The 24,746-nt window shown below is 45.0% G+C and overlaps 1 protein-coding gene and 1 long non-coding RNA gene across 5 annotated transcripts in view; both read right to left on the bottom strand.

Moving 5' to 3' along the window:
* LOC310688372 overlaps positions 1 to 24,746 on the bottom strand; it is a 342,987-nt gene that overhangs the window by 110,228 nt on the left and 208,013 nt on the right. The gene's annotated exons all lie outside the window — the stretch shown is intronic.
* The window catches only part of EPB41L4A (erythrocyte membrane protein band 4.1 like 4A), a 108,485-nt gene that overhangs the window by 960 nt on the left and 82,779 nt on the right, over positions 1 to 24,746 (bottom strand). For 2 of the 4 annotated variants that reach the window (XR_014516821.1, XR_014516822.1), the window contains exons 14-22: positions 23,452 to 23,530; positions 21,309 to 21,392; positions 16,867 to 16,980; positions 13,999 to 14,076; positions 11,406 to 11,525; positions 5,652 to 5,699; positions 5,481 to 5,549; positions 1,716 to 2,056; positions 977 to 1,676 (exon numbers count right to left, since the gene is read on the bottom strand). Coding sequence is in view for 2 of the 4 variants with exons in the window: in XM_083464509.1 (XP_083320635.1) it covers positions 977 to 1,058; positions 1,946 to 2,056; positions 5,481 to 5,549; positions 5,652 to 5,699; positions 11,406 to 11,525; positions 13,999 to 14,076; positions 16,867 to 16,980; positions 21,309 to 21,392; positions 23,452 to 23,530 (785 nt within the window). In the remaining 2 variants the exon portion in view is untranslated. The remainder of the gene's footprint in view (positions 1 to 976; positions 1,677 to 1,715; positions 2,057 to 5,480; positions 5,550 to 5,651; positions 5,700 to 11,405; positions 11,526 to 13,998; positions 14,077 to 16,866; positions 16,981 to 21,308; positions 21,393 to 23,451; positions 23,531 to 24,746) is intronic. The other 2 variants (XM_083464509.1, XM_083464510.1) reach the window with 1 other exon arrangement.

The raw sequence follows: 24,746 nt of genomic DNA, 5'->3' as shown, positions 1-24,746 counted from the left end.
AAGCATGGCTTCTGATTGGCTGCAGGAAGCTCCTGCAGCCAATCAGAAGCCGTGGAAGCCCTGTCGGACGTTCGGCTTCCGAAAGAACATTTGAAAACTGGAACACTTCTTTCCGGTTTTTGATCCGACTACCAACGATCAAAATGACCAAAGTTTGGGAGCCGAGGTACGGCACTACTCCCAATATAAACACTGATTTACTGAAAGCAATGCAGAAAGCTTTCAAACTTCAACAAGTTAGCTAATGACTATAAATTGAAATTAACATTGTAATGCATGGGACTGAGAGTGCGTCTGCGGAGGGATCCTAAATTAAATCCATTAAATTTAAATGTGGGGGCGAGGTGGCATTGGAATTGCTTGGCATTTGATTTCAGCAACATCCAAATACTCTTTGGTAAGTGTTAACAGCATATCATCCTAACAGAATCAATTAGGATGGAGGCAGGTGGCAGGATGGATAAGTTGGTGAATGACTGTAAGAATGAGGGAGTGAAGTTAGGCTAGGACAGGCATAGGCAAACCCGGCCCTCCAGATGTTTTGGGACTACTACATCCCTAGCTAACAGGACCGGTGGTCAGGGATGATGGGGATTGTAGTCCCAAAACATCTGGAGGGCTGAGTTTGCCTATGCCTGGTTAAGTCCTTTCCTCTGCGTGCTGCAGTCCCAATGAACCACCACCATCCCTTGAGAGCATTTCAGGTGTGGTATTTAGCACTAACTAGAGTCAGACACAACAATTCTAACTATAGGAAGCCAGTGTAACTTTCACTTGTGTATGTTACTCTTATTCTAAGCTCCATTCAGGACTGTATGGAACAGGCTACTGCCAGCGGCTGAATGTAGGTCCAAGTTTTAAGGCCTGGGTCCTAGCTCACATAACCTAAGCTGAATTAGATTTGGAAGCTGCATAAGTCTCTCCTTGTCCTGCCACTCCCCCAAAATATGCAACTTAAAATACTCAAATTACCAACCTGGTGAGATACTGCAATGGTGGGGCACTGAGCATCTGAGGAACGGGTTACAGGTAATGGAGGTACAAGGTCTGTTTTTGAACTGAAAAAGAAATAGCAAGATGTATGGCGCTTACAGGTTAAGAAAAGTTTTGGGGTTAAAAAGTTATCTGCACATGAACAGGCATCCTATCAGTGCTTTTCTCTCAGTAATAAATACAACTCAAGGAGATATATAGCTGACTGTTTCTCCTATAGCCCAACTGGAACCCAAACAAGAACAACGATCTTCGTTAGACCCCCAGTATAGGATAGAATTCAATTATTCTAACTTTGAAATGTTCTTAAGTGTTTCTAATTAAGGTTTAACTGCTGATTTACGGTCCTGTGTTCCAAGGGTTGCTTCCCATATTATGATACAAGTGAGGCAGTGACCTCTTTTCCTTTAAGCAATAAAGGAGGAGTAGGAAGAGGCCAAGTGTTTTCATATACTGCCCTGCCCTTTCCTCTAACAGGATAGCACTTCTGAGACAAGTGTATTGTGCTTCTGGATATGCAGGAAGGTCCAACATCCTGTTGGCAACGGTGTAGAACAGGCATGTCCAACTCCCAAGAGACTGTGATCTACTCCCACTTTTTAAAAAATGGCAGTGATCCACCCATTGGATTTACAAAAGTTGTTGAGCTTTTTTTGTCAATCGTTCAGGATCACAAGATCGACCTTGGGCGTCCTGCAATCAACCAGTAGATTGCAATCGACCTGTTAGACAGACCTGGTATAGAAGATTCTAAGCAGAGTGAGGAGTTAAGTAACAGGCCAAGGTGCAAACCACTGATCTCTCCCACTTAACTTTTTTTCCTGAGGAGTTAGCCAGGGAACATAAAATATTTTAACAAGTTGCTGCACAATAATTTCGTTAAATTGGAGTTGGGGATAAGGATAGGTAGCATTTATCATTAAACCACTGGCAAATTAAATACTTGACTTACTTAACTTCTGACAGAACAGATCTCTCTCCATCAGAGCACTGCGACCGTCGATACTGGCGATAACTTCGAGGGGAGTGGGAATGTCTGATGCGAACAGGGTCGCCTTGAGTCCTAAAGTGGAATTAACATTTCCAGGAGCAGATTAGTATCACAAGGGATTCTCATCAAAAAGAATACAAAAGTTGACAACCCTGGAAAGTTGTTTAACCTCCACTATCAAGTTCATTTGCATCAGGGTTTCCCAACCATGGGTCTCCAGCTGTTTTTGGACTACAACTCCCATCATCCCTAGCTAGCAGGACCATTGGTCAGGGATGATGGGAAATGTAGTCCAAAAACAACTGGTTGGGAAACCCTGATCTAGTCCAACCCCTTGCAGGAATATAAAGCTGTCCCATATGGGGCTTGAACCTGCAACCTTGGCATTTTCAGCATCATGCTCTAACCAACAAAGCTAAGCTGTGTGGTGTCAACTGTCAAGTGGAATGTTTCAAGTTATGGGAACTGTTATCACCAGTGGTCAGCAATGTTGGGAGCTGCCGTCCAAAACAGCTGGAGACTTTGGGAAGCCCTGATTTATATTAAGAATGTATAGGAAATTCATAAAATTATCAAACAGAATTTCCCCTCCATACAGTAGCCTCAGCTCTGAGAATTAAAAAAAAACACAACTAAAAGATCCACACCGAATAAGAAATACTACCAATTAGTAATATTAGCATTGGTGAGCAAATGTTGCCAGCAAATATCTTGCCCTATATTCAACTTTTCCTTCCCTCTGTAGCCCATCCTTACCCTCTGACTTCTTAGGAAAGAGATTTGTCTCACTTGTATTCCACCTTTCCTCCAAGCAACTCAAGGTGGTGTACACAGTTTCCTTTAGGTTAAGCTGCTTAATTGTAAGTAATGCGAGCAAAATTATTTTAAAATATATTGGGGTGTGTGTACACACACAAGCTTAGGTAGGTGTGAGTTGGGGTTGTTTGACTATGGTTCAGACATTGATGACTTCAGGATTGGATTACTGCAATACACCCTGTGTGCATCCTTTGTATTTGGTCTGGAAAGTAGTTAGTACAGAGTGCTGCAACACGATTTCTGACAGAACCCGTCAACATGGCTTTTCTTCAGCTGGAAGTCACAGAACTCAGTTCCGGCACCTCTCAGGTGGGCGCCGTTGCCATTCCAAGAGAACAAGGGATGCGTGCATGGTGAGTTCCAGCACCTCTTTTTCTAGAAAAATAGCACTGTTTGTCAATATTTAACACCCTTATCATAGATTGGGACTGGCTTCCGATTTGTCACTGGGCCAAATTCAATATGATTTATGTATAAAGCCTTCAACTGGTTGGGACCTGTGTACCTGAAGGATCTCCTCAACCCATATGTCCTCAAACTAACTCGTAAGTGCCACATGATGTTCCTCCTGCACTGACAAGAAGTTGATACTTTAGTATGACAATTATGGAGCAGTCAAGTAATTTCGTTGTCCCCGAAGGGGGCAATGACAATAAAGATATTCTTATTCTTATTCTCTTATACCTGCATGTTGAAATTCCCTGTATTATTTTTGGTGCATGCTATAAACTTTGGATGCCTACCTAGGCATGTAATTTTGACATGTGCTTTTAGTAAGTGTAAGTGTTTTAAAATTACTGTTTTTATTTTCTGTTTCATAAATGTTTATGTAGCTTTTTATTTCTTAACTGGTATTTTTACTGACTATTGTAAACGATCGTAAACTGCACAGAGGTCTTTTGTTCCAGTAAGTGATATATAAATTTGGTTACATACAAATGTAAATTTTTCAAAATGCCATCGTGATGGATTATGGATTACTATGCACCTGGAATCAGAGCGGATTTAAGGCAGCTACTTAATGAATATTGTGTACACATGATCGCATATATTTTTTCCTTTGCGACAGACACAATCTCACTTGAAGGCCAGAGGCAAGTTATGATTCTCTCAGCCTCAATGTACTATGAAATGTAAGGTGATGGTGGTAAAACTGGGCTGCTTAGAAGGCAGCAAACTGGCAAGACAGACATATTAGGAAATGCATGGTATTAAAAATAATAATGTATGACTTGGCTAAGAAAATTATGTGAGTGCAGGTGTTTTTGAGGAAGAGATTTATGTTCCGTGTCCTACCTGCAGAAGTTTACCACTGTTTGTTTATTTCATTCTCAGTGATGTGACAGAATTGCATTGTGATGTAAAACGTGATCCCACACTTGTCAGAAGCACTTGCTCGCATCTCTACATGGAAGTCCCAAATGGGCTAATTACGAGAACGAAACGGCTGTTTGATCTGAAAGGAGCAAATGTGCTCTGGCAACTGATGACTGTGTGCCGAGGAAGAAGGGTCAAGCGGGTCAACCAGTCACTTTAGGGGATCAGAGGAAGAGTAAATATTAAAGGGAGAGTTTATAAGTGAAGGTAGCTTGGGCTGAATTTCCCCCAAAGCTGCTCTAGATTTTCAGCATTATTCTGTGTGCTGTTCAGCAAACTTGACGGGAGCATAGGGGATGCCACTGAGAGCCAAACTAGACAAGATGGTGTAAGTTCTCTGTGGAAATCCAGGTTGGTCCCAACTGCACAAGGTGGGGAGGGTGGTGGGTTTTGATGTAAACAGCACAAGGTCTGTAATGGGTAAGGAATGTGAAACCCCTTTGTTCTGTCTGTTGTTTACCTTGTTATGGTCTGCTCCCTAAGGTGATTTTCTTTCAAAGTGATATGTGGGTAAACCATATGCAGAGCAAGTCTGCCCCTGCGGCCTGATAGAGGTGGAAACCGTCTCTCATGTCTTGCTATGATGTCGTTTTTATGAGGATATACGCTCAGTCTTTATCACCCCTGTTATACAGAAAATTCCAAGTGGGTCTGAACCTCAATGCTTAAAATCCCTGATAGAGGAGAAGGATCCAGAGATCACGCTAAGGGTGGCCAAATTTTGCGCGGCTGCCATAAAACTCAGGGAACAAGCTGTGCTATTACAAAAACTAAGGCCTCAGATGCAAACTCTAGTTAATAATATTTTAGAGACTAAGACCTAAACCACATTTATAATGGCTGTCATATTCCTATTGTTTATTGTTATGTTTGATAGTTAATTCGGACTTAATTCTGCTGTGTTTTGTGTTCGCTTGGTACAGTATGTGAATCTGGTCTAGGACCATAATAAATTTCATTTCATTCAAAGTGAGCCTCACTTCTGCCATTAAGGCTTACTAGGGGGTGGAATTTGTGAGGGAGTGGCAAACTGCAGAGAACTAAGCTACAAGTGGAGGAGCATTCTTAAAAGTACAATTTATTGGCAACACAACACATATACGCCTGGCTGAAATGAAATGCAGCTCAGAGATTCACTTCTGTTTAAGGTCTGAGCGATGTTCACAGTGGATTGTGCCTCATTATTTAAGACAGAACTTTGCAGCTCTCTCCAATCTTGCATGATTCTTTCCAATACAAATCTCAGAGTTCTCTAGGAGTTCTCTGTTCTCTAGGAGAAAAAAACCAAAACACAACTTACTCTATTTTAGTATATGGAATCTCTCTTAATTGTTCTTCAGACATGCCAGATGGGTCCACAAGCTCCTTTCTAGAAAAGGATTGCACACAAAAAATAAGTTATACAACCACATGCATAAAAATAGATCTGTATTTTTCTATGGAAGTTCCCCACCCCTGCAGACATACTTACTGAATGTGTTTCCACAATTCTTCCTTTGCTTGCACGTCTGGACTTCTCCTACATAAATGCAAACAAAAATATGTCATTTCATCAAATGCATAATCCTAGAGCAAAGACAAAACCCTGAACTAAGAATAGTGATGCAACTAGCTAACATTTCTGCAGAGAATTAAGCTTTATGTTTTCATGACATGGGGTGGTGTTCAGAGTACACCCACTGAAATTAACAAACACGACTAAGCTTGATCCATTAATTTCAGTGGGTTAACTCTGAGTAAAACCTAGCTGAATATGGAAATGTCCTATTCTGACTAAGTAGTTTGAGTCTGAACCACAGTGTGTCTTCCTCCAGGCAACTGTTTGACTAAACTGCTCATAAAAATGGAACCACTTCAGCTTTGTTTTCCCCTCCTATGTTCTATTAGCTGGAAAACAAATGGGGTTTTTTTGGAGAGCAGGGTTAATGGTGACATCTCAGCTGACAGTCAACTAAAGTGTGCATGTGCATCTGTTGTAATAATACCATCTTCATACAAAAACTACCCAGCACAAGAAACTGATGCCCCGATTTCTCACTCTTTTTACCCCAAGGCTGTCAATGCCATGGATTACTTTAATGCTGTTTGTGTCTTTCACCTTTCTTCTCCTCCTCATTCATTTCCCCCTCCCAGTGCCTTTGCCTTCCCTAAGGCAGAAGCCTGATGCATTACTTAACACTGGGGGAAGGGTTAATAGTACCTTCCAGCCCTGAATGTTGAATTGCTTTATTCTTCCTTTTGGTCCCATTCATGCAAAGCAGCAGCAGCAGCAGCTGTGTACTCCGCACATATCCCGAGGGACTGGCAATCCCTTCTGAATCTATAATACTCAAGGCTCCAGGGAATGTGCATAAGCAATCCATGATTCACTGGGACGGGGGAGCGAATGGCTTTGATAATGTTTATGTCCCAGCTACCATGGTGAGGGAATGCCCTGAGGCTCAGTGTGCTTGGCATGCTCACAGACCATGCTATCCACTAGATTATGTGATATTGGTACTTCATGAAAAATGAAACTGATTCAGGTGGGCCCTTCTACTGACAGCAGCCATAGGGATAAGAGCAGAGGTGCCAAAATGGCGCCCACTAGTTGTTGGCAATTTCAAATTCCCCCAACCACAGCCAGCGTGGCCAAGGGACAGGGATGAGAGGGGCTGCAATCCAAAATCAGGAGGGCATTATATGTTGTAAGAAAGACACGGGGGTGGGATGAACTTCAGCTTTTGATTATTCTAAGAAGGTTCATCACATTCATCTGCACTCAGTGGCTTAAATGCAATGATGATGATGATGATGATGATGATGATCATTATAGAATAAGTCATTCTTCACTCCACTAAATAAGCTTACATGTGCCTCTGCAATGTAGCCCGTTCTTCTTTCATAATAAATGGGCTGTTTAGTTCTGCTACTTTTAGAAATCTGTATTTGGACACAGTGGTGATACTGCATGCATGCTATAAGCCCCACCTTCCCTTTCAAACCACCTTTATGTGAGTGAAAAGAAAAAATGGAAAAAATGGTTAAGTCTGTGCTTATGTTTTAGGAAAACTGGGCTTTGCTGCATGTTAGCATGCTACCAGCGGCAATAATACGCATAGACACACGGTAAGGATGTAGCAGAACGGAGGCAAGGTTTTACTCGACATGTCCTGCATAGTATAAAATATTGCCATTAAGCCTCCACTGAAAAACAGAATGTAGCTGCTCTCCAGTTCCTAATGGCCTGTTCTTAGCAAGGGATGAGGAACCTGTTGCTGGACTGCAACTCCCATCATTCTTGATTAGTGGCCATGCTGGCTAGGGTTGATGGGAACTGAGTCAAGTCCAACAACTTCTGGAGGGTGGCAGGTTCTCCATCCCCACCAAGACAGCTGTTGCAAAGGGAGCAAGCAACAGATGACTGGGACCAGGATCTAATTCCAGCCACACTGCTAGTACAGCAGCACCAATCAGCATGCTTGCATACATCACTCCTTTCTCCTTTAATGTGTGCAGGTAAAGGTAAAGGTACCCCTGCCCGTACGGGCCAGTCGTGTCCGACTCTAGGGTTGCGCACCCATCTCACTTAAGAGGCCGGGGGCCAGCGCTGTCCGCAGACACTTCCGGGTCACGTGGCCAGCGTGACAAAGCTGCATCTGGCGAGCCAGCGCAGTGCACGGAAACGCCGTTTACCTTCCCGCCAGTAAGTGGTCCCTATTTATCTACTTGCACCCGGGGGTGCTTTCGAACGGCTAGGTTGGCAGGTGCTGGGACCGAAAGATGGGAGTGCACCCCGCCGCGGGGATTCGAACCGCCGACCTTACGATCGGCAAGTCCTAGGCACTGAGGCTTTTACCCACAGCGCCACCCGCGTCCCAATAATGTGTACAGGGAGTAGCTCAAATGAACAGTAGGCTTGCTTAGGGAGTATTCGGACACTCAAAGACATTTGTGCATAAACCTAAAACCCTAGATGGCCTGAACTGGCACAAAACTAGTACACTATACTCATAATTGTGATTTTTTTGGGCTGGTTGACTTTGCTCGACTTGCAATGCCCTTTTAGCTTCAGTAACAGCTGAAGAATCCCACTAGGATCAGAGCTGATATGAGGGAGCTTCCATCAAACCCCAAAGCAGCCCTGCACAACTTATGACTCAAAAGTGCACAATGCTTGTACAGCAAACCATCAGTGGCTCAGTGAACTTCACAGTTTTCTGCCTGCCCAGGACTATAAAGTCATGAGCGAAATACTCAACTACATGGCTGGTGGTCTGTATTCAGCATGGGGAGCTGAAAGTTGTGCAAGCCTGAAAGAAATCTGTGGTGCACTGGAATTTAATCAGGAGAGAGGTATGCGTGTGGCTTTTTGTTTTTTATTTTCATTTTATTTATTTTTTAAAAGAAACTTTAACCAGCTCCTATATGCTGGTTGTGTCTGTATTACCTTTTTTTTTTTGCTTGCATTTTCACCTTTATTAATAATTCAACAAGAATTTATGATTTGCAACCAGGCAACGTTTTGTGCTTTTAACTATGGATTTTTTTTTACAGCTATTCTTAATTCTAAAAAGCCCTTTGGCAACACAGATGTTTTGCTTGAACTCTTAGAAACGATCCCCACAGCACTAGAACATTGATCTTTTTATGTTCGCTGTGGTCGTAAAAAAGAAACTTCTTTTCACCTTTCTTACCCCGTCCCCAGACAAAACACAACACACGCATCCCAAACACAAACCCACACATCCACACCAGATCAGTAATATCCCTTATTAAGCCAATTAAAATCAGATGACCAGGTATATTCAAGCATTTAAAAAGTTAACCCTGACTCTCTTAAAATGCATCTAAAACTTAAGTGTTTAAATGACGCTAAAGACAGCTTTCATTGTCAGAGTGATAGCAGGTGTCTCTTTCAAATGTATTTCGTGTAGCAGGGCAAGAGAAACTACAGGAAAGATTTTCATTTTGGTCACTCTGCTGTACCAAAACAGGCACAAAGCAATGCTGGTTGGCTGCTGCGGGTGGGGCTTGAGGGGGGCTTTAGCACACTTACCCCCCACATCCATCACTAACGAGAGGCTGCTGGTCTCCAGCCCTTAAGAGTCTGCAAGCGTAGCACAGAGGGTGCACTTTTACTGCTAAGTGTGTGGTTTTCCAGATCAAGGCCAATGGGCATTAATCTATGTCAGTGTCACACAATCATTTTCTATGGCATAACTCCACAAACCTGGATGGGATTAGTTTAGGCGGGGTTTCCCAAACTTGGGCCTCTAGCTGGGGTTTTTTTGGGACTACAACTCCCATCATCCCTAGCTAGCAGGGCCAGTGGTCAGGGATGATGGGAATTGCAGTCCACAAACAGCTTGGAAACCCAAGTTTGGGAAACCCTGGTTTAGAGCATGGGTTGGGGAATCATTGGCCTTCCAGCTGATGTTGAGACTTCGTCTCCAAGTAGCAGGGATGATGAGACCTATAGTTCATCAACATCTGGAAGACCAGAGGCTTCTGACTTACATTGTTCATTAGCAGAGCAGATGCTCTCCATGTCTAAAGTCCCAGATTCAGTCCCTGGCATCTCCAATTAAAAAGGATTCAGGACAGAAAATACCCCTGCAAGAAGCCATGGAGAGCAGCTTTCTTATTCCCTATATAGTCTTTTCATTCATTGTACCACTTTGTAATGCTTTTTCCTATTGCGTTACATTTTTTTCAGTCAAAGAAAAAGCCTGGAAAACTAGTCAGTTATCAGGCTGTCAAATTATAAACTCATTTATAATATTCAAATTGACCACAAGAGGGAGCCTGTGCCGTCTCGTTTAAGTAACAAGTTCATCCAACAAAATTAAGTGGAAAGTTAAATCAAAAACAAAAAAACCTTCCTGCAGAACAGCGGTTCTGAGGCAGAGCAGGTTTTTCTCAAAATGTACAAGACTTGGTATACTTAATTATTCTGAAAATCTGAAGCACTCTAGTCTTGCAATACAAAGGAATGTCCCCCACTTTGGCTTATGCTCTCTCTCTCAATACAAATGAGATGATTTGCAAATGCCGTTTAAATTATGCCTGCATGTGTATTGAGTTAAGGCAGCATTTCTGTGCCATCTTCAAGATGCCAATACATACTTTTAACACAGTTATTGATCTGATTCTCACAGTTTCCTCCCAGAAGTATTTCATTAGTAGAAAGGGCTGTCTTGTAGGAAATTGACATAAAGTCATGTGCTGCAGTTCATAAACAACTACTATAGTCATGGATATAAACTATAAGTCATGCAATCTGTTTTTGGAAATGTATCTAAAGTAGGTGGGGCAATTTGGGGGTCTTTCTGAGCCAGAATTCAACAACCCCCTAAGGTTATGTTTTCCACCCACGACCCTGGAACTGTTCAGCATATTTTTTTCAAACTCCTATCAGTCTTGTTTCATTTTTTCCCATAGAACCAATATCTAAGATTCACAAAGTGTGTTTATCTATTCACACTTACATGGCAAACATGAATCAGATAGGAAAAATACACAAGAACTCTCTCCACATTTTTAAATATGCCAGTTTTTAAAAATCAGTGTACAATTTGGAATGGGTAATCTGTACATTCAGCAAACTGTGTAGCAATTGTTAAAAATTCAGCATGAAAATGATGCTTAAAAATAGTGGCAGGTTTTGTAGATAATAGGAGTCTAGGGCATTTTTGAGATTTCCAAAATAACACACTCTGATTCTTTTTCAAAGAGTGCCATGTATTACAACATAAAAATAAGTAATCTATAAACCTTTGGAACGAGATATAGTAAGTGAGAAACCAAGCAACTGAAGTCTGGTTGCTTCTCCAGGAAAATAAAAAGTGGAACACTGACTGATTTTAGCCTCTGTCTTGTGGCTCATTTCATTTTGGCAGGAATTGTACCTGCAATAAGAGTTAATAGGTCTAACACATTTGTTCTGAATTGATTGTATTATGCAGCTGACAGTATTTAAATTCATTTCCACTATAGATCTCTCTTCCTCCGCTCTGCAGACTCTATGCTAGATTTTGAAACTGCCATTTGTCGTTAGGCAGGAACTGCATGAATGAACGTAAAACACGTACGTATCTGTATGTATACATTTCTCTCGCTTGGAGGATAGATAATAAAATACGTAGCTTTCACATATGCAAAAGTAGAGAGCTGTAAAAACCTTGTTAGAAGTCATTGTTTTAGATGTATTATAACAATACACTAACAAGCGGGATTAACGTACGATCGAGATCTGTGCTTGGATCGCCGGTGGTTGGGATCAGATTGGTTCTTCTCTTTTTGCCGCCTCTGCACTGCTTCCCACTGGGGACCTGAATCCACCATGTCATTCTCCTGCCGTACCCTGAGGAAAGAGTGAATATCTGATGGATCAGCGTTTTAGTGATTTTTCACCACTTTCTGAGAAAGTACATTCAGCTTCAGCTTTGTGGAAATGTTTTTCATGCATGCAGGTGAGAGAAAGAACATTATGAGGCATAATCCAGTCCAGGTTGTAACTCCCATTGATTTCAGGGGGAGATATTACATGCATAACAACATTTTAAAAATCTGCCTTAGAGTTGGTCAGACTATTTATCTAGTATGCTATTTTCTACTCTGACTGGTAGTTCCCAGTGCCCCAGAAATAAGGTAACAGACAAGACCTACATTGATTTGATTTCTCTGTCATATATGCATACATGTGTACACACAATCATATTCATGCTGTTTAACTTGCCACTATCACCGAAGTTAAAGTTAATGCAAGCATTTCAGCTTGCCAGACATAACAATCCCTTCTCTCTTCCTGTTCTGAGGGTTCTGAAATTTGGGGGGGGGGGGCAAGGGAGGCACAAAAGAGACTGGGGAAGCCTTCTGCTAATGGAAGTTGTTGCATGGACTTCTACTAGTGGGGCTCAGTAAATATTGCATGTCACAATTTTCTGTACAACTAAAAGCATATTTTTCATTCGCAGCTTTTGTGAAAAGCCCTATGCTCTTGCCTCGTGGGATGACAAGGTTGCTAGACTGGCACCTTGCTCATAAGCAGCTCAGCCCGTAATGGATGGGCTGGATTTGGGTACAGGTAGTGTCACGCCCATGCACGGGGTGGGGTGCAGCTGAGTACACTTGCCCTAGGCCTCAGAGGGCTCAGGTGGCTGAAGGGCCTCATCAGGGGCCTGCCGGGCTTACGCTGTCATGCTGTCAGGAGCTGGAGTCAGGCATAGGTCAGCAATAAAACAATAAAGCACCCAATGTCCATGAAGTTAACTATTTATTCAAAGAAACTAAAACGGGGCAGGCCTAATGATCACAGCAACTCTTCCCAGTACATGCCCCAATGAAGCAGTTGCAAGGACTGAAGGTCCCACCTTCCCACTGCTCTCTAAGGCTCCTCCCCTGGTTCCTTCTCCAGCAGTCTTAGGCTCCTTTGTCTTGTCTCTCATTGCTCCTCCCTCTTCATTCCTCTTTGTGTTCTGGGAGTCCACGGGGGAGGAGAGGTGGTCGCAGCAGGAGGGGGGAAACTCCCTGGCTTCTTCAGCAGCCTTCCTCCACTCTGTCTCTTGGCTAGAGACTCCGCTTCAGCCTCGGAGTCTGAACTGTTCTCTGCCCCCTCCTCTTCCTGCTCATTAAACCCTGTTGCCTCTCCAGCTTCTGACACCTTCTCCTCCCAGTCTGCCCTCTCTTCTCCTTCCGATCACTTATCGTCATCCCACCACCAATCCCCTTGGGGGTTCCCCAGCTGGTGTCTCCCAACAGTCCTCTACACCCAATGTCCTCTACATTCATGACACATGCCAAGAACTGGATTCTAACAAGACTCCTGACCCGGGCGTCAGACAAGCTCTGCACAGGCCTGGGTAGTGCTGATGAGAGGCTGAAAGCTTTCAGACTCCTCCTGATGGCTTATGAACCTAAAGGAAGCCACCATGGAAAGGGAATAAAGGCCAAGACTGCCTCTTGGGAGAGGACAAAGGAGAATGGGAGGCTGGGTTAGCCACTGTTCCCCTATGCTGAGCAAGCCGCCTCTGGTCTACCAGGAAGACAGGAAAGGATGTGAAGCCGGTGCTGTCCAATGCTCTGAGGGGTTTAGGACCTAGAAACTGTGACACCCCAATATTCCATGTTTATTTGTGAAATATTAAAGTACTGAAAGGGCAGGAGTAAGAAATCCAGTTTTCACTAACAGTGACAAGGGGAAAAACCTGCTTCTACAAATTGATTAGCAAGGCAAAAACGATCCATATAGATTTATATTTAAACAAAGTGTGCCCTAAGTTAGACCAGTGGTTTTCAACCAGTGTGCCATGGCACCATGGAGTGCCTTGAATGGTGGTCAGGGGTGCCATGGGCAACACTGGCCTCTGCCCCTCTTTTCTTCCCTCCCTCCTCTGATGCCCTCTCGCATCTCTTCCTCCCAAAGGCTTGCACATCTGTTTGTTGCAGCAGCCCTGGCTACAATGTGCTCCCCAAGTGAATGGTGCCTCTGGGGCTGGCCAGGGGGTGCTTCCCAGGGCCCTGTGGGGCAGTGGGAGGAGGCATCTCTCTTTGGGGCAGGGAGGGCAGCCCAGAGACCAGGGCAGCAGCAGTGTTGGCTAGAGGACTCCCAAGGAGAGGGGAGAGGAGACTGAGGGAACACTCCCCCAGGGAGGGTATTTGAAAGGGGGTGAGGAGCTGCTGCCTCTGTAGGCAAGGGGTGACATAAATGGGCTCTTGAGCCCCACAGGGGTGCTGCAGAAAGAATGTAGTTGGTAAAGGGAGCTGTGGAAACAAAATGGTTGAAAACCACTAAGTTATACAATTTGTTTCGAGTGCTGGCACCATTTCTTATTCACCTATGTCTCTTCTTCCGATGTTCTCTGTTTGAATTTTCTGATTCACTACCACTGCTGGTATTGCAACGGGACCGTGATCTAGAAAGGAGGCAGGCAGAACAATGTTCAGAAAACAATTAAACTTGTCTCATATTATTAAATTACAACAGAAAACAATGGGAACATTTTGCTACAGAATAATAGACAAATTCTCACTGTTGCATCAGTCCTGCTATGATAAATATTATGTTGTCCCAGTTCCACTATCCTTTTGCTGATGCACAAGGAGCTGTATCAACAGGCTTGGGAGAAGCTCGAGCTTTACAGAAGTACAACAACAAAATAATGGGATGGGGAAACCAAAAATAGCTCAATGGCTATTGAGCATGCTCAGTAGCTGTGGAATGTTCACTGCTCATTGGAAAAGATAAATGGAGTAGAATGCCCTGCTGGCTGGCAAGAACCCTGAATGTCAGCACTTCCTGCTAGGAAGAGAGGGTGCACTGGAACATTTTATTGAAGACTCAAACTCTCACATAGGCGCCGACTCCATGGGGCTTGAGGGGGCCCGAGCCCCCTCAAAAATTCGTTTGGGGGGGCTCAGCCCCCCCAATAATCTCGGGCGGCGGTGGGCGCGTCCGCGGCTTTTATAGGGCGCCCGGCGCGCACCAGCTCGATAACGGGCACCGGCGCGGCGGGGGGCGCCGGGCCGGGGGAGGGGGGCGGCCGGCCTGTCTCCTTGGCAACCCCATTGAGCAGCGCCGGCTCCCCCGGGAGGGCCATCCCCCCGCGCCGCCGATCGCCAACACCGCTGACGCTGTGGCTGCCCGAGCCCGAGCCTGAGCCCGAGCCCTACCCGAAGCCCGAGCCCGAGCCTGAGCCCGAGCCCAAGCCCATCAGTCAGTCAGGAAGGAAGGAAGGAAGGAGAAATGGGGAGGGAGACGAGGGAGGAAAATTGCGCGCAGGGTGAAGAAAGGAGAAGGGTGAACAAGACGAGCTTCCAACCCAAAAAAGGGCTGGAAGACTTGGAGGATGAAGGATCGGAAAAGAAAGCGACGCCTTCCCCGCCCGCGACGTCACCCCCTTGTCATTGGCAGCGCAGCGGGCGCCCAGAGGGGCTGGGCACCGGCGCAGGGCCGCTCCACAGCCGCGGAGGACAGCTGTGCGGCTAGCAAGGTGCGCCGCGTAGAGCGCGGCCCTTGTGTGGCCCGGTGGCCAGGCAAGCTCGGGCGGGGACCCCCATGCGAATCTAAGACGGGAGAAGAGGGCAGAGCAAAGGGGGTCCCTTCCCCAACCTCCGGCTCTGAGACTTCCCTGCGCCCCAGAAAAGCGAAAGGATTTTCTCTTTTTTAAAATAAATATTTTATTAAAAATACAAAGTTAGAAACATACACTGAAGAAAAAAGTAAAAGAACAAGAAAAAGAAAAAAAGAAGAAAAGAAAACCAACCATTCAACACATTTTTTATATAACTAACTGGACTTCCTCGCATCTCCCTTACCCTGCATTCTTTATAATAAAGATATCAGCAAATTATTACATTGTTTCGTACCTTATTTTGTACTTTTCAAATACTATACCTCTAAATTTAACATACTTTTCATCAGTTACTTATATCTTAAATTAAACATAGTATTACCTTAGATTTTGACCTTTTCTTACTTAAAATATAATTTCCTGTTTCCCAAATCTAATTGCTGAAGCTATAGTTTCCGAATCGTTTAAATTTTTAACATTCATACAACTTATATTGTTTTTGTAAATAGTCCTTAAATTTTTTCCAGTCCTCTTCCATTGTTTCTTCTCCCAAATCTCGGATTCTGCCAGTCATTTCAGCCAGTTCCATGTAGTCCATCAATTGCGTCTGCCACTCTTCCAGTGTGGGCAAATCTTGTGTCTTCCAATATTTTGCGATAAGTATTCTTGCTGCTGTAGTTGCATACATAAAGGAAGTTCTATCCTTCTTTAACACTTTCTGGCCAACAATGCCCAAGAGGAAGGCCTCTGGTTTCTTGGGAAAGGTATACTTAAATACCTTTTTTAACTCATTATAGATCATTTCCCAGAAGGCCTTCACTTTTGGACAAGTCCACCAGAGGTGAAAGAATGTCCCTTCAGCCTCCTTACATTTCCAACATTTATTATCAGACAGGTGATATATTTTTGCAAGCTTGACTGGGGTCATGTACCACCTATAAATCATTTTCATAATATTTTCCTTCAAGGCATTACATGCCGTGAATTTCATTCCGGTGGTCCATAGCCTTTCCCAGTCCTCAAACATGATGTTATACCCAATATCCTGAGCCCATTTTATCATGGCTGATTTGACTGTCTCATCCTGAGTGATTTTCTCTTCAACCTGCCCTCCATCCTCTTGTGGAAAACTCTTTGCCTGCCCTGCCCGTATCTCGTTTTTGCTTTTTAATTCCACACACGCACCCTTCGGACTTCATGGCAATCGGGCGTGCGGGTGCGTTTCCTAAGAGAGTGAGGACCCCCGCCTCCTCCCCACCTGCTCCCTCGCCAGCCAGCCAGCCGCGCGCCCTAGCCAGAGACCCCCAGCCGTCCCCGTCGCGCAATCGGCTGGATCTCCCTTCAGCAGGCCGTGCTCACAACTCGGCCCAGGGACCCCCAGCAGCAGATCTCCGGCTCAGCTGAAGAATCCGGCAACAAGCCCCCTCCTCCCCAATCGCTCCGCCGAAATACGCTCCAAACCCCCCCAGATAGGCCGCCGGCCGCCAAGTCTCGTGGCGCCCTGAGCGAGGGTCTCTCCCCAACACCGCCACCTCGAACTGCGTTCTCCCGGCTACCCGAGCAAACCAGCGGCAGGACCCCGGTATGGGCCCCCCCAATATTTTTTATAAGTCGGCGCCCCTGAACTCTCACCTTCGTCTAAGTGGCACTCCAGGCTCATTTTCACTCCCTCCTGAAGGATGTCTTCTTCGTGAATTAGGGAATTTTGGAGATCTGTTGCGGTCACTGGGAGAATTATAAAGCCCACTAGGGTCAAAGAAGAGTGAAAGTCAACAGACGAACCCCCTTGATTTTCACAGCAAGTATTGCAAGGACAGACTCTCATTTATTTATATTATTACTTTGATAGTGAAGGCAAATGTTGGCATTTTCTACATTTATGCACATGTCATTTTAACAGGTACATAGGTAAGATTTGGCCAAGCTAAGATGAAATATATTATGGCCTTTTCGGAATAAATTAAATATATTATTCTGAACTCTGCAAGTAAAGAACAATTGTATAGAAATGAATGTTTATGAGACACTAAACGTATTTCCACTGATGCAATTGATTGAAAGCCATAAAGCAGAACCGGGGGGGGGGGGGAGGGGGCATTATTCATTCATAGGAGGATTTTTGCACACACACAAAAGTCTTCAACTACACCATTTCCTTATAATATTAGTGAAAATAAGTCCTGCACTGCCCATTGAAGTCAAAAGATGTAAAGAACCCTATTAGGAACAGAATTACAACCTTATTATCTGCATATATCATCTTCTCCGCAAATATCGTTCATTAATATTCATTAAGAAATTCCTAATGCCCCATAATTCCTAATGATATTAATGAATCACCAAGTATTCACAGTTCATTTACATGAAAAATATGCAAGTGGGGACATGACATAACACTTGGATCACCTAGAGTTATTTTTTCCTGGCATCAGCCTAATGGCTTCAAGTATGTGTGCTGAAGTTTTGCCTCTCGGTCAATAATGCAAAAACATACATTTACTGTGCTTTATATTCTGAGCAACTGAAATGTGTTTGCGTAATACAATCTGTAGATCTTTCTACAGACATAAATACTTGTTTACATCAATATGTACCCTGTATATGAAATGAATCGTGTCACATATTTTCACCAGGAAAATACAGTGGTGCCTTGCAAGACGAAAAGAATCCATTCTGTGATTCTCTTCGTCTAGCGGTTTTTTCGTCTTGCGAAGCAAGCCCATTGACGGATTAGCGGATTAGTGCTATTAGCAGCTTTTAGCGGCTTATCGGATCAGCTGATAAGCGGCTTAGCGGCTTAGAAAGGGGGGGGAGGAAAAAAAAACCGCAGGAACTCGCAAGACATTTTCGTCTTGCGATGCAAGCCCATAGGAGATTCGTTTTGCGAAGCACCTCCAAAACGGAAAACTCTTTCGTCTAGCGAGTTTTCTGTCTTGCGAGGCATTCGTCTTGCGGGGCACCACTGTATCCGAAGCACTCCTATTTTAAAAAGAGCTAAACATGGTGGGAAGGAGCAAAGGGATGGGTCTGCACCGTCACCCACTGTGAACAGCATGTTCCTACACATATTTGTGTTCAACCCTTACGTAATATGGAAGCGCACATGGGTACACCTAAAGCATTTTTGCACCTGCACCCACAAAGCCTCCTTCTCTGCCCTCTCCATACAGCTACCCAGAGGTGGTGGAGGGAATGGAACAGAGATAAGGAAACACTACACCAGTGTGGTGTAGTGGTTAAGAGCGGTGGACTCGTAATCTGGGGAACTGGGTTTGCGTTTCCGCTCCTCCACATGCAGCTGCTGGGTGACCTTGAGCCAGTCACACTTCTCTGAAGTCTCTCAGCCCAACTCACCTCACAGAGTGTTTGTTGGGGGGGAGGAAGGGAAAGGAGATTGTTAGCCACTTTGAGACTCCTTAGGGCAGTGTTTCCCAACCTTTTTTGGGCAAAGGCACACTTGTTTCATGAAAAAAATCTCGAGGCACACCACCATTACAGCCCCGTGACGTCAGCGCGCAGCGTCACGCCGGGAGGGACATGAATTGCTAGCAAATTACATAATCACCTCCTTGAGGGCTGGCTCATCTTCTCCGAAGGCAGAACCCCATTAATTAACAGCACAGACTCACACCATAGCCAAGACGAGGGGGGAAAACCCCAGTCATGCACAGTCATGCACATGTGGGGGCTAAATGAGGACGAAGACTGGGCAGAGAGCAGGGTTCAAATCACCCCACCTGGCCAGGACAATCCCTGGGTGCTCCCTTGGGCCACTCGCCTGACCCACCTCGCAGGGCTGTTGTTGCGAGGATAACACGGGGAGAACCACGCGCGCCCCCGGGAGCTCCTTGGAGGAGAAAGCGGGCGATGAATGCAATGCACGAAATATATGAGAGGCGACCAGGTTTTGCAGGTGAGGGGCCCCCGCCAGCCTCTGCTTCCAACACCCGGCGCAACGACGTCGAAGTTTCCCCCCGGGCTCGGCTCGGGGAGCAGCGCTGCTCCCCCCCAGCTCCCCTTCGCCCTCCCGGCTCTCTCTGCCGCCCACTGGGGACCCCCCTCACCTGCCAAGTCCGGAGCGCCGGTGGAAGTTGCATGCATGCATGCAGGGCGCCGCGTTGCCATTGCATTGCACTGCACTCCATGCAACGCCTGCACGCAAGCATTGCCTTGCACGCCCGCCAAGGGGTCTCCCCGCGGTCCGATGCGTCCCCTCCGGCGCGGATGCAGCATTGCAAAAATACCCCCCCCCGACGCAGCCCTACCTGGGGGGCAGCCTCCGCCGCTCCGCCTCCGCGGGGATCCCCAGGCTCCATCCTGCCGCCCGATCTCCGCGGGGGCGCAGGCAGGCTGCGCGGGGTCTGCGCGGAAGAGCCCCTGCCCGCCCGGCCGCCGCCGCTGCGCTCATTCCATGGCCAGGAGAAGAGCACTTCAAACAAAACGCCCGGCCCGGCCCGCCAGGCCACGCTGGGAAACGTAGTTCGCGCACCCCGCACGGGCGCGGAGCCCAAGGGCGAGGGGACTACGGATCCCGGCAGCCCCCGCGCCGGGGACGGAGGGGGAGAGGCCGGATGCAGGGATGGAGGGATGGGTGGGCGAGCGAGTGAGTGAGTGGCAGCCCCCAAGCCTTGGCCGAGAGCCAGGAAGGGCCTCCCCGGAGGAGGAGGAGGGAGGCGCAGAGAGGGAGGGAGGGAGGGAGGGAACCCCAGGGGTCATCTAGTGACGGCGCCCCAATCGAAAATTTGACTTAAAAAAAATAAAAATCTTTCGAATTTTTTAATTTTTCCCGCGGCACACCAGGCAACATCTCGCGGCACACTAGTGTGCCGCGGAACAGTGGTTGGGAAACACTGCCTTAGGGTAGTGATAAAGCGGGATATAAAATTCAAACTCTTCTTTATCCTTCCCCACCAACAAACATACACCTATCCCTGGGAACACCACATAGACACATGGGAATCCATTTTCCTATGCCAACCCTGCCCCTTCTTTCTCCTCCCCCCCCTCTCAACTCTCCATCTACAGGGATAGCAGTGTCAAAGGAAAAGGAAGAAGAGCTACTGGCAGCTGTCCTTAAGGTGGAGATTAAGGTGAATGTGGGCAAGCACACTCCAACCTCTCATTTATCAGTACAGTGGTACCTCGCAAGACGAACGCCTCACAAGACGGAAAACCCGCTAGATGAAAGGGTTTTCCGTTTTGGAGGCGCTTCGCAAGACGAATTTCCCTATGGGCTTGCTTCGCAAGACGACAGCCCATAGGGAAATATCCGGGACAGCGGGGAAGCGCAGCGCGTCTTCCCCACTGTCCTCGGACCTCCTCCGAAGCCGGGCGGTGGGGCGGGAACACCTGCCCCCACCGCCCGGCTTCGGAACGCTGCTCCGAAGCCGGGCGGGGGGGGGGCAGGAACACCTTCTGAAGGCGGGCGGGGGGCGAAAGTCTTTGTCCCCCCTGCCTGCCTTCCCAGGGGCTTTTAAATCGCCCCGGACAGCAGAGAAGTCCTCCGCTGTCCCGGGGCGATTTTAAAATGCCGCCAGCCAGCATTTTAAGATCGCCCGGACAGCGGAGAAGTCCTCCGCTGTCCCGGGGTTTTTTAAAATGCTGGGGGTGGGAAGAAAAGCCCTTGTCCCCCCCCCCCCAGCCTTCAGAAGAGGTCCGGGGACAGACTGTCCCCGGACCTGGTCTGAAGGCAGTTTCCCTAGGAACACATTAATTGATTTTCAATGCATTCCTATGGGAAACCGTGCATCGCAAGACGAAAAACTCGCAAGACGAAGAGACTTGCGGAACGAATTAATTTCGTCTTGCGAGGCACCACTGTACTTAGCAGGCAATGCCTAGGACTAGGAATTGGTTTCATACCCACACACATTTCGGATGGAAGGACAGGTCACCTCTACCATTGGCAGCAGAAGCTTCTCCTGCTTACCCAACGCTCTTGTTTTTGTCCTATTTTCAGCACAGCCTGAATGTGTTCGGATGTCAAAAGCGGTACACTCACAGGTTTTTAAAATGTATACACTTTGCTTAGCATAGATCATATCCTCTTTCCGAGGCATCATACTACTGCTTACCTCTGTGGGCAGTTTTCTTCCCATGGTGCGCTGGTTTTGCTTCTTTGGGTTTCTGGGCTGCTTTCATTTCTTAATTTTTTGAAACTAATAAAGTATAGAAAAATAAATCCCTTAAGAGGATCAAATCATAGAAATGAAGGAATACAAAGGTGTGTTAAAACTTTCTAAAATTTCTTTCTACAAGTTTTGCTAGAAAGTGGGCATGCACACAAAAGCTTATACCCAGAACAAACTTAGTTGGTCTCTAAGGTGCTACTGGAAAATTTCTTTATATATTGGTTTCAAATTTGATTACCTAAAGGACCAACTTCCTCTGTATAATCCTGCCCCCAAACTGAGAAGTTTCAGAGAGTCTTTTGTGTGGCGGTCTCCCTTGCTCAGGGACGTCCTTCCCTGAGAGATCCATATGGGGGCCGGTAAACGCTTTCATTTTTAATCAGGATTTTGAGCCTGCCTAGATATTTTGGCTGCTGCGAGCTATGTTGTTTGCTACACGTTGTCCAACTTGTTCATACAGTTTAAAATAAAAGAAATGCAAATTATAATTCCCATCGTGTCCTGATGTCTGTTTTTATGAAGATTCTTTTCCTGAACATTGATATGCATAATGCTGTTATGTCTAAGGAAACTGTGTTTCTGCGTGTGTATGTGTACACGTCCAATATGGCTTTAAAGCAGAGTGAACTAATCCAGGATGTTGAATTGTTTGCATTAGATTTCTACACTATTTGTCATTTGTAGCAGACACACATTTCACAGCAGTAATGCTAAATCGCAGCAGCTCTCTAGATACGAGGATTATCTCCTGCCGAACACTTAAGAAGGGGATGAACTGGTTCAGATTTTTCAGAGAAGGCTTAGGATGTGAATTTCATGTGTGATCTCTGCTCCTTAATTTATAGTGTATACAGATAGATAATTGGTTCTTTTTCCGGCAATGAACAAGAGGTTAAGCTTTGATCACTGGGCTTACAAATTTAACTTGGGAAGGATTTCTAATGTGTTCTGTGAGAGTGATTATCAGACCTGGAACCAGGTTAGACTCTCTTAACCAAATTAGCTGAAAATGATAGACAAGGGCTCCTGAAGTCAGAGTCTCAACAGCAAAGCTTCAATACATTTTTTGCTTTTTTCACCCACCAAGGCAGGGCTACTGAAGGAGCTGCAGTCTGAATCCCTGAGACACCACCTAGGCAGCATTACAGGCCTCATTAGTTGATTCAGTACTTGGTCTGGTGGCCTAGGGAATCATCTGGCCCTACCATTAGGCAGATGGAGAAAGCTGCCCCAGGTAGCAGATTTTTTAGTTATCATTCAGCAGCAATAAATTGTTATTTCAATTTACTGCAATTATTATTATATGCTTAGAGGTGGGGAGCATAGTCTAAGCTTCCCGTCCAGAAGTAAGAAGGCCCAGACAGAATGACCTCTGGCTTCCCATCAATTCCACACAGCAGCTGCGGTTTTGTAACCTGACAGACGGATAATGTCAGGGTGTGGCTTGGCCTCACAGGCCAAATTAGGGCCCCTGTTGGACCTAATCATGCCTGCAGGTTTCCTGCTGCTGAATTAGAGCTTCCATATAAGGAAAACGACCCTTCGCAACAGCAGCAATTGGTGATATCACCAAATACTACTGCTGTAAAGAGTCATTTGCATGCACAAGTTCTGATGGTGTTCAGCTGCTATTTAACCCCTTGCTTTCGATCCATGTCTATATATGCCACAAAAGCTTATACTGTGATAAAATGTGTTAGCCTTTAAAGTGTCACAAGACTCTTTGTTGTTTTATGTGAAATTCTGCGGTTGTGTTTATAAAGTTAGGCATGGCTACTTAATTATAATGCACCATTAAAATGCAAGCTTTTAAAAATAAACTCTCATTCATTTTTGCATCAAAATGCAAACATGCAGTTTACAGAAGTAGACTCTAGACTAATTATTTGCTTATGAGCATTGAATAAGTCCTTCGCTAATGCGGGTCTGGGACATAGATTTTCCAAATCCAAGAAGGCTAATAGCCTGGAACCAACCTCTGGTTCTTTCTGCCTTTACAAACTTATCGGCATTTCAAATACGTTGCTTCAAACTTTCTGATTCACTTTATGTCAAAATAAAGTAATAATAATTATAATATCACTACCTTTTTATTGGTGAGGGTGCAATAATTTTTGTAGTTCCTTCATTTTCTCCAATTAAAGTGTGATTTGTACAATGTGATCCTGAAAGATAGGGGGAAAAAGGATTTTTTACTAAATGGTTTTAGTGGTTCTCTTGGACTTTGCAGCACACTATGCACCTAGACTTTTGTTAGAGTACATCTTTAGTTTTTGAGATGATTGTGTCTGCGGGGAGGGTGGGAAAGCGAACTGAGAACTATGAAGGGAAAGTAGATATGAATGCATTATCATCAGTTTGCAAATAGCTCTGTAAAAACACAATTTGCAGAATTTGTCATATATTGGATCAGAAAGAGGTCCACTCAGTCTAAGCAGCAATCATAATAAACTGAATGTCTGTTTTATACAAAAGCATAGCTTTTCCAGTCGGACATAAGGTGCATTATTTTTATAATTAAAAAGTCCCGTGCCAGAAAACAGAAGTGCCAAATGGCAATCTTTTTGTCAGGCATAACGCTAAACACAAACTAACAAATGCATGGATCAGAGTTTTTATACTCTAGTTTTTAATTCCTTCTTCATTTTATTTTTATAGTGCTAGACTGTTCCATCTTGGTGGAATTCTGAAGTAGTGCTGAAGTTCCAATTCTTGATCATAGTAGAAACATTACTGAGCAATGAGTAAACTTTGGTTGCCTGTAAACATTAACCACTGTGGTCAAAGAACGACAATTTATTGACACTAACATAGACCTTCCCAACATTAATGCAAAGCATATTGGAAATCATGCTAGTTTTGTTAGTGGGATGTTAAGAAGGGATAATACCCCACTATAGAACATGTAACCTATATTTAGGATGTCCAAATCTTCAAATAAGCTTACAGGATCGAGTTGTTAGATGCATGTTTGAGCATTTCATTATACACCAACTAGATAAAATACTCTGTTATAAAAGCCTACTGTCATATGGCCTAATAAAATAAGTATATACTAAACACACAAATATAAAAAATGTCAGGGGTATTACACGGCAATATCTGAAAATCTAAAAGATGTAATCTTATAACTAGTTTAACATATGCTCATACAATTTTTTATGCAAATCACATAATCCAACACTGTGCACATGAAGCCCTTAAAAATAATTAAAGCCCCACCAATCAGCTAGCTGGCAGGGGGCTGGTTGTGGCATAGCCTGAAGCCAGACCCCTGCTTCTCCCCCAAATGGCGTAGCAACAGATTAGTAACATTTTTGTTTTTTTAATAATAATATTTATTGCTTTTACAACAATTTAGACACATACAAAAAAAAGAAA

Source organism: Podarcis liolepis, assembly GCF_965112155.1.
Source record: "Podarcis liolepis genome assembly, chromosome: 11".
Lineage (NCBI taxonomy): Eukaryota > Metazoa > Chordata > Lepidosauria > Squamata > Lacertidae > Podarcis > Podarcis liolepis.
This window is presented reverse-complemented; position numbering and strand designations above follow the sequence as displayed.